At 44.4% G+C, this 16,125-nt stretch overlaps 1 protein-coding gene and 1 long non-coding RNA gene across 4 annotated transcripts in view; both read left to right on the top strand.

Moving 5' to 3' along the window:
* The window catches only part of LOC110763316 (putative LRR receptor-like serine/threonine-protein kinase At1g53430), a 71,523-nt gene that overhangs the window by 7,978 nt on the left and 47,420 nt on the right, over positions 1-16,125 (top strand). The window contains exons 21-29 of one of the 3 annotated variants that reach the window (XM_088255303.1): positions 148-524; positions 656-824; positions 1,052-1,186; positions 1,279-1,391; positions 1,486-1,699; positions 2,184-2,418; positions 4,289-4,439; positions 4,539-4,691; positions 4,816-5,145. In XM_088255303.1, coding sequence (XP_088111429.1) covers positions 148-524; positions 656-824; positions 1,052-1,186; positions 1,279-1,391; positions 1,486-1,699; positions 2,184-2,418; positions 4,289-4,439; positions 4,539-4,691; positions 4,816-4,863 — 1,595 coding nt within the window. In that variant the 3' untranslated portion in view covers positions 4,864-5,145. Of the gene's footprint in view, positions 1-147; positions 525-655; positions 825-1,051; positions 1,187-1,278; positions 1,392-1,485; positions 1,700-2,183; positions 2,419-4,288; positions 4,440-4,538; positions 5,146-16,125 lie in introns of those variants that run through there. The other 2 variants (XM_088255304.1, XM_088255302.1) reach the window with 2 other exon arrangements.
* Positions 6,189-7,896, top strand: LOC148293988 (uncharacterized). The gene is made up of 2 exons (XR_015836713.1): positions 6,189-6,829; positions 7,670-7,896. It is a non-coding gene; the product is annotated as an uncharacterized LOC148293988 (long non-coding RNA).

Below are 16,125 nucleotides of genomic sequence, written 5' to 3'. Positions count from 1 at the left end.
AGACTTGGTTGATGAGTATGTCATTTTAGGTCAATTTTATTGTTATTTCATTTTATTAATGTCTCATTTTCTGTTAGCTAAGCAAAGTTTATTCCAGTACCTCTTTTGCACTTTATTTTATCTAATCTATCCCTTTCTGACTAACAGTTCCAGATCGTTCCTCCTTGTTCATAAATTGTGGTGGTGAGGGAGTAACTGTCGGTGACAATTATTATGAAGCAGATAATTCAACTTCACTCTATTATATTAGTCCATCCAAAACCTGGGCTTATAGCCTTTCTGGAGGCTTCACGTCCCCAGAGTTCAATTCTAGTATTGTCACACAGAACCAGCCAGATGGAATTCTTCTTCCTGAGGCAGAGTTATATTTAAATGCTCGGATTGCCCCCCTCTTCCTAAGTTATTATGCTTTCTGTTTAAACGAAAGCAAATATAATGTGACCCTTCACTTTGCTGAGGTAGTATTCAGGGAGACGGAATCATATAGTCAAATAACGAGACGGACATTTGACATTTATATCCAGGTAATAGTGGTGACCCTTCACTTTGCTGATGTTATTCAATTATTCCTATTTTTACTGTCTTTTTCACAGAGGTGTGACCCATATATTAGAGGTGTGACCCATACCAGTGTTAAAAGAAGCATTTGTTGTAGGGAAATAGAGTGCTAAGGAATTTCGACATTAAAAAAGAGGCAAGGGGTCCAGATACACCTCAAATCAAAAATTTCCTAGTTGATGTTAATAATAGTCCATTGGAGATTTCCTTCTACTGGACTGGAAAGGGATATGGACCTCTCATTTCAGCTATTGCCATAACTCCAGGTAATTCAAAAGGCTATGACTTTAGTTTCTTCTGGTTGGTTCCAAGCTACACTTGAACCCCTTGGCTTATATGGTCATCATGTGTGTGCAAGCAGGCAGTTTTCATTTCAGTTAATTAGTTTAATCTTGTTAGACTGCATATATACTGAATTAGTTTGACAGTCTTTTAAAGAAGTTTGAATTTTCTCTTGCTGTTATCCCCTCCTTCGATGAATATCACTTCGAAGTTCCCCAACGCTCTGCATTGTCTCGAAAATTGAAGATAGCATCAATTATTACTGTACCGTCAAGTGTAGTTGTTCTATTGCTTCTATTAGCTTTCATGTGGAAAATGGGCTGGCTGGGGAAAAGAGATTTGAGAGGTGAGTGAAGCTACAACTATACCGCATCATGCCCTTTTTCAAGAATTCTTATTTCCTAGTTAACATGTCATCTTTGACTTTTCCCGGAACAGAAATACAGATAGGCCAAGATAAACATGTTACCCTTCAAGAATTAATAGGTGCAACTCGAAACTTTAGCAGCAAAATGGAGATCGGTAGAGGGCATTTTGGAAGGGTTTATAAGGTATACTTTTACATTTTGTGATAGAAATTTGGTATTTTTTGACTGTTGCAATTTTTGTTCAGATATAAAACATTAGTCTATTGTGCTGATGCAGGCTGAACTGGAAGGAGGTCAAATTACTGTAGCTGTTAAAAGACTTTCTACTCACTCAAAAGAAAATATTGAGGAATTATTAAATGAATTCTATACCTTAAAGTCATTGAGGCATGAGAACCTTGTTCAATTGTTGGATGCTTATTTTGGAGAAGGGTTACATTTGCTCATCTATGAATATATGCCAAACCTGTCCATTGCAGACGCTTTTTTAGGTAATTCATCTTTTCTCCTCCCTTTTCTAATTCTTCAAGCACAACATCAAATTGTTTTATTCTATATTCTAGGAGCAGTATACTTCCTCCTTTTGTGTACAAAATAGAGATACTTACATTCATTTTAGCTTAGCCAACATTTTCCTCTTCATACCGTGTATTGCTTTTATATTGAGAAATAAGATCCGGTACTCACTCGTCATTGAAATACCATCGAAATACCATTAGGTGACGCATACCAGATGTCGTCTTTTGAGAAAACTTTCCATGACCCTCCATTCGACGACACATGTTACGATGCTTGCCCCACGTCATTAAATGCCTTCCATGATGCAAATCAGGTGTCATGAAAGGGTAATTCTGTTGTAGTGACTTGTGTTTTCTGTGCTGAAGTGTTTATGACAAAAATAAAGTCGTTTGGTTTAGACTAAACTGGAGGAATATATACATAGGATGCTAAAGTGGTCAATCATGTGACTTGCAGGCTCGAAGTCCAGATTGAAGTTTAATTGGGAAACTAGATTTAACATTTGCCTGGGAATAGCGAGGGGTTTAGAGCATCTTCATGAGCACCCTAGACTCAAGATGGTTCATAGGGATATCAAAGCTGAAAATATCCTTCTTGATGGAGCTCTTAATGCTAAGATCTCAGACTTTGGAATGGCAAGCCTGTATACCGAGGAAGAACAACTTATGATCATCAAAGTGGAAGCACCAAAGTAAGTGTACAAAAAACAAATACATTTCGCTTTCTGAAACACTGTATAAAATAATGCCATGAAATTCACCTTATGTGGTCAGAAATAATATTATTTTCCCTTAGTTACATGCTATGATGTTTTATATATTATCAAAACCAAAACTAATAGGGAATCAGACTTCATATCATAATTGGTCAGAATAATAACAGAAAGAAAGATGAATTGCCATATTATAAGTTGGAATTGATACTTAGGTGACGAGGGGTAAATTTAACTAAACAAACAAGACACAACAACTCAACAATCAAGAGAACCCACATAGCATGCCACAAAGTACCTGCAGCCCTAGAAGATTACTAGTGACAACCTAGGCACTCAGAAGGACCCATCAATCTAGGCATCCCCTGTGCTAGCAACAACTATGGTGAAAGTGTGTGAAGTCATCAATATCAAGTAAACAGCAAACAGCAGATATAGATGACTAGTCAACCATCAAGAAAACAAACCCAGAAAAATTTACAGATATGCAAAACAGATTTTGTTTACCCAGAAACCCACCATTGGGAAAAACTGGGAGTCATCAACCGACTAGGCAATCCACTAAGTAGAAAAAGATTCTTACAAAGGAATACAAGCAAGCTCAAGCAAAACCTAGATCTATTTAGGAAGATGAGCTATACCTCCTTTGTGCAATCTTCTTCTCCAACTTAGCAAAGCTCCAAGCTCAGTTCTTCATGGCAATGGCAGCTGCTTCTCCAGCTCGATCATCCCATGGCACTAGCTTGCAAGCTCCAACTTAGAACGAAACCAAACTTTGGATTCAAGGGAGAAAGACCAATTTCTTCAAGAAACCATACTCTTGAAGAAATCAGTCATGAATCCGATCTAGATCTATATGAGAGAATGATTTAAATAGCTAGATGCAGATTCATATTTCAAAAGCAGTTTTTCAAAAAGAAATCAATTAGAAAAACTCATAGATGAAATAAATGGTTTACTCTTGAGGAGGAAGAAGAGAAAGATGGCAAGCCAATCTTTCCAAAACTTCCACACAAAAGTGACGGCTACCAAATGAGGAATTCACTTGCTTTTACAGACAAAAGAATCCCTTAGGTCAGACTGACACATGGCAGCAGAGAGAGAAAATAGAATAGGACAAAACAGATGGTTAACCAGCTGGAAATCGCACTGAGCAAGGATGACTAGTCATCTTTTATGATTTACCTTTGTCAAATTGCTTGAAAGTCCATAGGATAGATGAGAGTTAAGAACACTTAGAGATGCTATTCTTAATCTAACCTTGAGCTTGATAAATACATACAAAAGTCCTATTACAAAATTGTCAAGGGAAGCCAAAAGAATTAATCAAAAATTCATACATTAACATAAGTTGTACGGGAAATTCTGTAATTTGAATTTAACAAGATCTTAGTGCAAATAAAGAATATGTTACACATAAAGATTCGAAAGCTTATAAATCAGTTAAGACGATGTCTTAAGTTTTTATAATTTACTTCAGAAAGGGAAATATGAAATTTCTATCTGGTATGTAATTGTGACTTGGATATTTAGAAACACCATTTTATAAATATTTGTGTGTATGTAAGTGTTGTTTGGTTTTCAGTATTAATTTACATAAATTGGTGAGAACGAATGGTTCTCCCACAGTACTACAAAATTTGATATTGAGGGAGAGATTGTAGCACGACATCATGAATCCTGATTTGCATAGGATTGAGCAATCATAGTAGCAGGGGGAGAGATGTTAGGTTGTGACTTGGGCTGATTGACTCTCGTCCTACAGAATTTGGTGTCATATACTATGACATTGACGGGTGCATTATGCAAAAATATAATTTGAATTTATGCTTTATTTTTGTTGACGCAGCGGACATATGGCACCTGAGTATGCAATTCAAGGAATTGTAACCAGCAAAGTTGATGTTTACAGTTTTGGGGTAGTTATGCTCGAAATTGTTAGTGGGAAGAAAAATGCAGGTTACAAATTTAACCATGAGAGTGAGTATCTCTTGGACATGGTAAGCAAAACTGACAGGACGTACGGTGTTTTGTAATTTCTCCTACTTTAAAGTGGACATGCACACTTTGAATTCTAAACCCTCATCATTTTACTGCAGGCTTATGTTGCAAATAAAAATGGAAGCCTCATGGACTTGGTGGATAAAAATTTGTCTGGCATTTATGATGCAAAACAAGCCATCACCATCTTAACCTTGGCCGTGATGTGCACGAATATATCTCCTACTCTAAGGCCAAGAATGGCAGACATTGTGAGTATTCTTGTTGGTGAGAAAACCTTTGAGCAGATTAATCCGCCTACTATGGATGATCATCAGCTTAATGTAGCCCTGGCTCATGGTGAATGTACCAAAGCTGATTCTTCTACTTCCACAGACGTGGCCTCAAGGGCATCAACTTCAACTAAATGAATCAAGGGGATAGATGAAATACAAAATTCTTCTGCAGAAATCAGTCTCAAAATATCGGAAGAGAGTTGGACCTCGCATTAAACATGCATCCTATGTGGATTGTGTGAGAGAAGTTTCTTTTGGGTTTCAATTGTTTTCTATTTAAAGCATTGTATTGTATTTTCTGCATTTGTAGCTTTTTCATCATATCTTCGTCATCTTCTTCTTTATGTAGTTTTCTTTTTGAATTTCATTCGATAAGAATATTGTTTCAGGTATGTTCTATGGTTCAATAAGATGGTTATTTCTTGCTTTTTCCTTTCTTTTTCTTTAAGAAAGTTGTTAGTAGTAATATATTTGATCACTGTCTTTCTTAAGGAAAAATTGGTTCTAGAGATAGAGAAGTAGAGGGATACAGTGGGAAGGAAGAGAAAATGACAAAATACACAAAGAAAAGTTCATGACTGCCTCTTGAATTGCACCGATTTCCCCCTCTCCTCTCCTGTACATTAGAGTAATTTAGAATATTACTTTGACAAAAAAAAAAAAAAAAAAAAACACTGATATTGTGTGCAATGATATATTCTTTTTGGTTTACAACTTTTAATCTACGGCCACTTTTCTTGTTCTTATTTATCAATGAAAAGAAAAGGGATTTGTGGTGTAAATTTGGGACTGTCAATGGGCGAGACAGTTTTTCATGGGGAATAATAGTAGGACAAAGTGGCTTTAATAAAGTAAAAGCTTTAACGAAATAAATATTTATTCTCGGAATTTTTGCAACTTCTTGTTCTTTCTTCGTTCATAAAGTAAGCTTTATTAATTAAGGAGGGGCCTTCAAATATTTATGTCTCCTCCGTCTAATCAAAAGAATAAAAAACAACCAAGGTGGTTGGTGTGAGTGGTTCGGCACTCTCATTCCTTAAGAGAGGTCAGAGGTTCGATCCCTGCTCTCGTACGGAGTCACCACTTTGGCCAACACTTTACCCCTTACGGGCCGATCCGGTGTGAGTGGGGATTAGTCTGGGTTGTGGTTAAGGCTTAAAGATGCCACACATAGTTGGGGCCCATCCAGGACCACCTCATGGTTCAGACAAAAAAAAAAGGAATAAAAAACAAAATCTATTGGGCATTTACAGTTCGTAAAATAAAGTTGCTTTATTTGTTCGTGAAAAGAATTCCATAAAATCGAGCTTCATTGAAACAAGGAGAGCACCGAGAAAATAGGAGTCCCAAGCTAAACAAGCTCTCATTTACATCAATTTCACATCCAAATCACAATCAATAATTACTATAGAATGGATTCATTTGGTTACTTTTAACTGAAATCACCCGGTGATAGGGGTGGGCATAAAAACCGATAAACCGAATGAACCGACCGAACCAAACCAAACCGAACCGAAAAATGAGGTTTTTTTGACCAAACCGAAAAAGTCAACACTAAACCTGACCCGAACCGAAGTCAACGGTTCGGCCTTCGGTTCAAAAAAATTTGGAACCGGAAAACCTGACCCGAACCGAGCATTAATCAATAATATATAAATATACCACGTGGCCTCTGTTTATTGGGTAAAAGAAGAGCTTTACCTTGAGGATGCTTGCACTAGATCACAACCACAACTAAACCTAGCTCCTTCACCTTTCTCTTTCATTTCACTCTCTCAAATTCAATCGCCGCCTCTCTCACCCTCTACCTCTATCGTCTCTCTCCCGACCTCACCCTCACCGTCATCGATCTCTCTCTCTCTCTCCTCTCATCTCCTGTCTCTTTCGACCTCATCCTCTCTCTCTCGACCTCATCCTATCTCATCTTCTGGTTTTTATTTTGTTCTTTTTGCAGGCAGAGAAGCTTAGTGGCAGTTGTTGGCGGCACTGGAGAAGGGAAGACATCGCTTGTATTAGCCATGCTTGGAGCGCTGCCTCCCAGAGCAAATTCTGGTGTTGTAATCAGGGGGACTGTTGCTTATGTTCCCCAAGTTTCATGGATTTTCAATGCTACTGTGAGTCGCAGCATCTCTTCTTTGAATGCCTACAATGTTCAATCTGTTATTTGTCTTTTTTTCTTCATTAGTTTTATGATTAAGTTCTTTCAAACGTTTTCAACTATTTCTGACAAATAAATATGAGTTGATATGGGTGAATAAAGCTGTATGGGTGTGTATTTCAACTTTCAAATAACCTATTTGATGGGTTTATGGGTTTTTGTTTATTTATTTAGTTTCCCTGCGTATATACACTTGTTATCAGTCTGTAGTTTTCAGGTATTTGATTTTACTTGGTTGATTTTGCTTCAAAATTTGACTGAAACCCGCGAAGCTTCAGGTATTTGAATATGTAGTTTTCTGGGTGATAGTAAATGAATGCATTACTACTAGAATGAAACATCAGAAATCCCCCATTTTCAAAGCTTTTCATCAGTTGATATAAGCCATAAGGCCACTCCTCATGACAACCTGGATCAATATAAAACATTTTCGTCCAAGACTTTTCTTCACCACAATCTTTCATTACCCACACATTCAGAGGATATATAAAAGCAACTTCACATACACACCTGTAATGTTCATTAATTAATTTACTCATTCTTTCATTTTGGATGAATCTAGTTTGCTTTGGAACAGAGCTTATAAGATGTTTTGAATGATAACTAATTGAGAAGTGTTTTTATCTGTGTATTTGAGTCGATTGAGGTGCTATAACTTGTTTTGATCAGTTTAAATGATTTCAGACAGAAACTGCAAACACTTTTTTTTGGGGTGAAATTAACTATCGAGTTGGAGTATGATTCTGGTTGTTTGGTGAGTGATTTTAAACTGATACAAGTGTATTTTTTTTTGCAGCTCCCTTAACTGATACAATCATACGAGTGAATCTGTTTGGTATTTAAAATTTAATTTGGTGTTTTACTTGTATTTTTTGTCATGGGTTGTAAAATATAATTTGGTACTTTACTTGTATTTTTTGTCATGGGATGTAAGAAACAACTAATTTGATAGTTGGGTGATGCTTGTGATTGTGATTTAGTTTAGAAACTAAAAAAAAACAGGTTATAATTTAGTTGAATTTACAGGATTTGGTTTAGGAAAAATGAAGTGGGCTTTAATGGATGGCCTGTTTGAAAAATTGGCATTGTGGAAAAAACTTGGGCTTTTGAATAAATAAGCCAATTAGGTTTTGGCAATTTGACCCAAAAAATAAAGATTTTGGCCCAAAAAAGTGATTTGGGCTTAAAAATAACTAGTAGTGGGCTAAAGCCCAAAACCGACCAAAAAGCCTGAACCGAACCGGAGCCTATCGGGTCGACCGGTTCGGCCCATTTTCGGCTTTCAATTTGGAGCCGATCCGACCCGAGAACCGATATCTTACTCGGTTCGGCCCACGGGTCACTCAAAATTCAACCCGACCCAAACCGTGCCCAGGCCTACCCGGTGAAGCCGATCCAAGCTAAAGCCAAATTTTTTTTTAATCTTCTTCCCTTTTTTTTTTTTCTACTTACTTAGCCAAATTTAAGAGCTTGCTAAGTCATTTTACAAAATGAAATCACATCATTTTCTAATTTCCAAAACCGTAACATCTTAAATTTCAGTATTTGATCAAAGTCAAGTCAAGTCAAGTCAATGCCTACTGGTCTGCAAGTCAAGTCAAGTCATGTCATTATATTAGTTATTATATTAGTTATTGTTATGGGGATTCGAACTTCAAATTACTGGTCTGCAAGTCAAGTCAATGCCTTCCACTCAACTAGACCCTGTTGGCGTGGTATATATTGTTTGATAAACAATAATCATATGATCATCAAATTTGTTCATTAAAGAATGTGTTAGTAGATATGTCATTATCTCACTTGATGAATGAAGTTGAGTATACTTGAGTAAACAAAACACGACAAGCTAATTTGATGACAATACTCTTGATAAACTGGTTCAGTCTATTGCTTTGGGTAAGTTGTTCACGTTTCTAAAACCTGAACCAACCAGAATATTAAAAGAATCAAACTTCTATGCATGCTTCAACTTTCATTGCTTTTATTTTGTTGGCGCTAAATCTTGAATAGATAGAGATGAGTGCAACTTACAAGTGGGATGGACGATCAAGAGATCGATTGGGTGTTGGATGCCGATTCTTCCTGTCCTTGGATGCTGATCCTGAATAGAAGATAAGCGAAGCTCGTAAAGTCTATGGAACCGGTGTGGAACCAGCCTAAGACCCTCCGATGCTCGAGTAAGATTGTTTTTAAGAGCTCTTGCTGTTGACTATATAGTAGTATAAAAGTCAAGCTGAAAAAGTCTTACCCCTGTATTGTAGTGGGAGGGGCATACTTATAGAGGGCATTTAGTATGCTTGTGGTGTTCATTTCCGATGTGGGACTCGTGGGAGGGCCCTGTGAGGTTGACACGAGTCCTTAGATATTTCAGGCGGGTGCTTCGAGGTTGATTCTGCAGAATCGGTAGGGGATACCGATTGTAGGCTGTGTTGGGCCCTGTAATGATCTTTTGCTGCTTTGAGACAATATCATCAGTAGCCTATGCCGATTGTCCGAGGCCTTGGGTGCTTGGGCGAGTTTATGAGATCCACGTGTCGTTGTACGAGCGGAGGGTCAGATATGGTACAAACAGTAGTCCCCCAAGTTGCCGATTGAGAAGCTTCTCGGTTGGGGACTTGAATCTGTCCTCGGCATTCTGACCCGGACACAATGGTCCCATAATTGCCAATGGTGGTATGTAGTCCCCCAAGTGCCCAAGGGAGTGAGCTTGGATAGGAGACGGCATGATGTGCCGGTTGTTGCAAAGGGGCGAGTGAAAACTCATGAATATGCGGCTGCCGTTCGGCACAAGAGGTGAGTGAGAACTCATCAATGTGCGCCTGCCGTTCGGCACGAGAGGTGAGTGAGAACTCATCAATGTGCGCCTGCCGTTCGGCACGAGAGGTGAGTGAGAACTCATCAATGTGCGCCTGCCGTTCGGCACGAGAGGTGAGTGAGAACTCATCAATGTGCGCCTGCCGTTCGGCACGAGAGGTGAGTGAGAACTCATCAATGTGCGCCTGCCGTTGGTTAGTGGAGTTGTGCTCGAAGGTGGCTAGATCTGCCACGTTCGGGAAGTTGAAGCGTCTCCGAGGATTGGAAGCGTTGCAACTGACGTTTGGTCTCTCCCATGCATGCGTGACACGTGTCGGCATGGCTGTGAAGAGCCGCGTCGTTTCGTATCCCGATGCGTCGCTTCGCTTCCCGATGCTAAATCGGCCTTATAAATGTGAGGAGAAGACGAGAGTACAAATACTTGGAAATTTTGAGAGCAAAGAGAGCTTGTGAGAGGCGATTTCCGGAAACCGTGCTGAGGCTGAGCAGGCGATTTCCGGCAAGTTTGAACAAGGCGGAGGCGATTTCCGACGAACTTGAGCCACCGTGCAAACAAGGTATGTTGCCGTGTTTTCGTATTCCCATGGATCAAAGTGTTGAATTGCAAGAATTTATGTTTGAACAATGTATGAACAAGCATGAACACGCATGAACACGTATGAACGTAGTGTTTTTAGGAGGTAGAATAGGATTTGGATTCTAGCACAGCCCTTAGTGTACGTTCGTGTGTTGTTTGTAGATGTCAGATACCGAATCCGAGCGTAGGCGTAGTCCGAGGGCATACGAGGATGAGTCGTCCTCGGGGAGTTCTGCCGAAGAGAGTGGGAGTTCTGAATCTGCGAGCTCTTCGAGCTGTGAGATAGTGGAGGGGGCAGGAGGGCGTGCCGAGGCTGGGGGTACTTCAACGAGGGTGCCTGGGGGTGATGAGCCTTCGACCTCGGGTCGTGAGGCCGATGGGGGTGGTGTCTCTGTTGCCGTTCCCGGGGAAGGGGTACTGAGGGTCGTCAGGGGTAGGCAACGGATCCCGATGGCGAAGCCCACGGAACCTGTGTTCGGAGTAGATGACTTAGAGCCGAACACACTGACCGAATCCGAGTTGGCGAAGATTCGGTCGGAGTACAACATTCCGGAATCGGTAGGGATGCGAATTCCGGAGCCCTTAGAGTCGCTAAGTGACAATGACAAGGGGGTGGTCTTCTTCACAGATGTGTTTAAGCATGGCCTTCGGCTGCCGTTAAAGCATTCGGTGCAGAAGATCCTGGCGGCGATCGGTTATGCGCCAGGGCAGTATAACCCAAATTTTTGGATTACGCTGCTCGGGATGATCACGGCGTTCAGCTTGGCCGGTGAGGGGGAGCCAAGCTACGAACAGTTCGCCCAGCTGTACAGTGTGACGAGGGCGAAGAGTGCCGATCATGGAGGGTGGGTTCAGTCCAACTGTCTCTCGGCAGGGCAGCGTGGGCACTTTGTGGTGGGGGTGCCGAGCTCTCAAAAGACGTGGCGCAAGCGTCGAGTGATTGTCTCCGGTGATTGGGAATCGGCACCCGGAGTTATCGTTGAGAGGAGGATTCCTACGTCCTTCCAGACAGTCGGTAGGGTAGAACCTGCCGTTCGGCAGGGTTAATAGTGTTTTTTTTTTTTTTTTTTTTTTTTTTTTTTGGGTACTGACCGTTGGTATTTTGGTTTCAGTGTCCTTGAAACGGCCGGCCGCACCGATCAGAGAGATTGAAGCAATCGAGAGGGTGAGAGCGAAGATTGCCGAAGAAGATCGGTTTTGTAAGGAGCTGCTCTACTTCCGGAATCTGTTCAAGGCAGGCCTGATCGGTAGGGCCGAACACGATCGGAGGGTGAAGGAGGAAGAGGAAGAAGAAAAAAGGCAAAGTAAGAGATGCCGTTCGGCAGGGTCGGTGTTTTTTTCTATGCTGCCGTTTCCTTTTTGACTTCGTGCTTTTCCTGTTTTGCAGTGGCAGGAGGGAGGCCTATGAGCGAGGCGACGAGGAGGCGTCTGGAGGGGCAAGGGGCGCCAAAGACGAAGAAGGTTCAGTCCCCCGGGCCGAAGAAGAGAAAGACGGCAGGGCCAGCGGGAGGGACGTCGGCTGATGAGCAGACGGTGGCTGACCGCCGGAGGGAGAAGAGGGCGGCGGAGGCAGAGGTCGTTCGGGAGGCCCACCTCCAAATGACGGGCAAACGGCAGATCGAGGGTCCCGTCGATGTGACGCCGTTGCCGAAACGGCCAAGGGGCCCGAACGAGGGGACATCGGTGTTGATCCCTGATGATGAGGTGGAGGGAGAGGAGGGACCGGTTAACATCGCGTGTCCTCGGAAGGCTGTGCCGTTCATCAACTGTATGATTGACGGTGCTCAGATGGAGCTGGCTGAGCTGGAGCAACTGTCAACGAAGACGTTGCGTGAACAAACCGGTCGGGCCTTCCGTCTCCAAGCAGCGGTAAGTGTAGGATTTGTAGCTTAAGGATACTTTGATTCGGCATGTATTAATGTGTCCGTTGGTGTGGCAGGCTAATATGGACATGTGGCTCTGCGCGAAGCGAGCTGTGAATGCTGCCGAACGGTACCAAAAGAGATTTGAAGAGGGCCGTTCGAAGATCGCTGATGCCGGAAAGATGCTGCAGGAGGCGGACCAGCGTGCCGAGGAGAATGCGGCGAAAATTGCTGAGCTGGCGTCGAAGCTGGCGGCGACCGAGCTGGACGTGATGGCTGCCCATGAGGCGAAGGCAGCGGTAGAGGTGGCGATGGATGCGGCCGAGCGGTCGCATGCCAGGGAGCTGGTAGAGGAGAAGGCGAAGGCCGTTGCGGACTACCGATCGTCGGAGGAGTTTACACGTTTGGTGGATAGAGAGGTCATGGAGCAATGTGACGACTTTCTCTATCGAGTCAAACGGTATAATGCTGACAAGAAGCTGAACCTGAACTTCCTCCGGGATCCACCACCGCTGCCGGAAGGGGTGACCGAAGAGATGGTGGAGGCCTACAAGGGCGAGGATGCCGAGGCCGAGGAAACCGACGACACCGATTCAAGCAGTGGGGAGGAAGGTCATCCCGGGCCGAGGGCTGCCGTTACGTCTACTGCCGAGCCGTCGACTGATCCTGTGCCTGCGTCAGCTGATGTCGATGTTGTAGCGACCGAAGCCGATCCACCCACCTCGTAGACTTTTTGTTTTTAACATTTTTGAGCGTGCCGAACGGCGTATTGTAAAGACAGATGGCCCTTCTGTGGCCCCTTATTTATCAATGTTCAGTTTGTTTCGGGTTAATGTGCCATGTCCCTTAATTCTGTATGTGCGCATGTCGTATGTAGAGTATGTTTGACATAATATTGCTGAATGGTAGTGCCGTATGTATAGAATAGGGAGTTCCAAATTAAACCGATTACAAAAGTTGATGACCGAAGGTGACGACCGAAGGTATGATACAGAGGTGATGACCGAAGGGGCGTTCACTTGTAGTAATATTTGAGATGTTCTATATTCCAAGGGTGGCCGAGGGTTTGGCCATCGGTACCACGCAAACGGTAAGTGCCTGGGCGGCAGATTGTGACAACTTCGTAAGGACCTTCCCAAGATGGACCAAGGGTGCCGTCGTTGGAGTCCTTGGTGGCGAGGGAGATTTTGCGTAGTACCCAGTCCCCTACTTTAAACGATCGGCGTCTGACGCGCGAGTCGTAGTAGCGGGAAGTCCGTTGTTTGTAGGCGGCATTCCGAAGCTGAGCCTGGGAACGGTGTTCCTCAATGAGGTCCAGGTTGAGAGTGAGCTGGGCTTCGTTTTGCTCTGGCTCGTAAGATGCCGTTCGGCACGATGGTGCGTTGATCTCGACTGGAACAACGGCTTCGGAACCGAAGGCAAGGGAAAATGGCGTCTCGCCAGTCGACCGTCGATAGGAGGTATTAATGGCCCATAGCGCTTCCGGAAGGAGATCGGGCCAAGCTCCTTTAGCTGTCCCAAGCTTTTTCTTCAGCGTCTTCTTGATGATCTTGTTGATTGCTTCGACTTGGCCGTTCGACTGCGGATGTGCTGGGGAGGCGAAGAACAGGTTGATGCCAAATCGGTGGCATAGGTGCCGGAACTGAGAGGAGTCGAATTGTTTTCCGTTGTCGGTGATTATTGCGTTCGGGAGGCCGAATCGACAAATGATATTCTTCCATACGAAATGTTCAACCCTGGCTGCAGTGATTGTTGCCAAAGCTTCGGCTTCGGTCCACTTGGTAAAGTAGTCGACGGCGACGATGGCGAATTTGACCTGTCCCTTGCCCTGGGGCATAGGGCCGATGAGGTCTAAACCCCATTGGGCAAAGGGCCATGGGCTAACAATCGGAGAGAGTGGTTCGGCAGGCAGCTTTGGAACGGAGCCGAAACGCTGGCATTGATCGCACTTCTGGACCAGGGTGGTGGCATCGGCATGGAGAGTCGGCCAGTAGTACCCTTGCCGAATGGTCTTGAAAGCCAATGATCTAGCCCCAGAATGGTCCCCACAGGCCCCCTCGTGAATCTCTCGTAGGACGTAGTTTCCCTGCTGCGGGGTCATGCACCGAAGCAATGGTAAGGAGTGACCACGCCGATAGAGAATCTGATTCAGAAGGAGGTATCGTGCCGATCGGCGGCGGATAGTCGTTGCTTCAGGTTTGGGGCCAGGCAACGTGCCGTTGGCGAGGTAGGCGTGGATAGGATCCATCCAACTTGGATCCTGCCGAACGGCATGTACTTCGAGGTCGGTGGTACTGCGCCGAGTGAGGACCTCGATCGGCACACGGCGCCCTATGTTGTCGTCGATCGCTGATGCAAGGCGTGATAGAGCATCGGCGTGGCTGTTCTCGGATCTGGGGATCTGTTGAACTTGGTACGCAGTGAAGTGGTGCAGCAATCGGCGAGCGTGTGTCAAGTAGGCAACCATCGAAGTGTCCTTGGCCTCAAATTCAGTCAGTATCTGGTTCACGACAAGTTGTGAGTCGCTACAGATCCTGAGTTGCTGAGCGCCCATTTCTTTAGCGAGCCGAAGGCCGGCCAACAGAGCTTCATATTCGGCTTCGTTGTTGGAAGTCCGGAATTGGAATCGGATGGCATATTCGATGGTTGTCTGGTCAGGGGCCTTGAGTACCAAGCCGGCTCCGCTGCCCTGTCGGTTGGACGAACCGTCCACGTAGAGAGTCCAAAGTGGAATCGACGGATTAAAGATTCCTTCGGTCGGGTGGGCGACTGGTACCGTCGAAGATGAATCGGATGCGGCGTCCTTCGAAACTGGCCCCTCGGACGCGGTTAACTCAGAGATGAAATCGGCTACAGCCTGTCCCTTCTCGGCAGGACGAGGGTGGTAGCGGATGTCGAATTCGCCGAGCTCGATGGCCCATTTGACTAGCCGACCGGATGTCTCCGGTCTCTGGAGTATCTGGCGCAGAGGCTGATTGGTGAGGACGGTAACACTGTGAGCCTGAAAGTATGGCCGAAGCTTGCGTGCTGAAAGGACGAGAGCGTAGGCGAGTTTTTCGAGCTCGGGGTACCGAATCTCAGCGTCTTGCAAAGCATGGCTAATGTAGAAAATGGGGAGTTCGATGCCGTTCGGCTTGCGAATGAGCACAGAGCTAAGTGCCGTTGCCGAAACCGAGAGGTAGAGGATGAGTTCTTCGCCGGGGAGAGGAGTGGATAATAGGGGTGCTCTACTCATGTAGGCCTTAAGATCTTGGAAGGCGCGATCGCATTCGGCAGTCCAGACAATCTGCCGTTTGCTTCCTTTGAGGGCTTTGAAGAATGGAGTGCACCGATCGGTAGCCTTGGAGATGAACCGGGCTAGAGCGGCGACACGCCCAGTCAGACTCTGAATGTCCTTTTGTGTCTTCGGGACCTGCATGTCGAGTAATGCCTTGATTTTTTCAGGGTTGGCCTCGATTCCTCGTTGGCTGATCATGAAGCCGAGAAATTTGCCCGAGGAAACGCCGAAGGCACACTTGCTCGGGTTGAGGCGCATGTTGTACTTTTTTAAGACGCCGAACATGAGCGAAAGGTTGTGGAGATGAGAATCGGCCGTTCTGCTCTTGACCAGCATATCGTCCACATAGACTTCCATCGAGGTGCCAATGAGGTCGGAAAAAATTTTGTTGACCAATCGCTGGTATGTCGCCCCAGCGTTCTTCAGGCCGAACGGCATGACGTTGTAGCAGTAAAGTCCCTTGTCGGTGATGAATGCCGTGTGTTCGCGATCGGTAGGGCTCATGAATATTTGGTTGTAGCCTGAGTATGCATCCATGAAGCTGAGAAGTTCATGGCCTGCCGTGGCATCCACCATCTGATCGATCCGTGGCAGAGGAAAGCTGTCCTTTGGGCAAGCCTTGTTTAAATTGGTATAGTCTTGACACATTCTCCAGGCGCCGTTTGATTTTTTGACTAAAACCGAATTTGCCAGCCAAATTGGGTAGGTTACTTCCTGGATGA

The sequence above is a fragment of the Prunus avium genome, chromosome 6 (assembly GCF_965620075.1).
Source record: "Prunus avium chromosome 6, drPruAviu1.hap1.1, whole genome shotgun sequence".
NCBI classification, from domain to species: Eukaryota; Viridiplantae; Streptophyta; class Magnoliopsida; order Rosales; family Rosaceae; genus Prunus; species Prunus avium.
The sequence above is the reverse complement of the archived record's forward strand: the minus strand, read 5'-3'. Positions and strand labels throughout refer to the sequence as shown.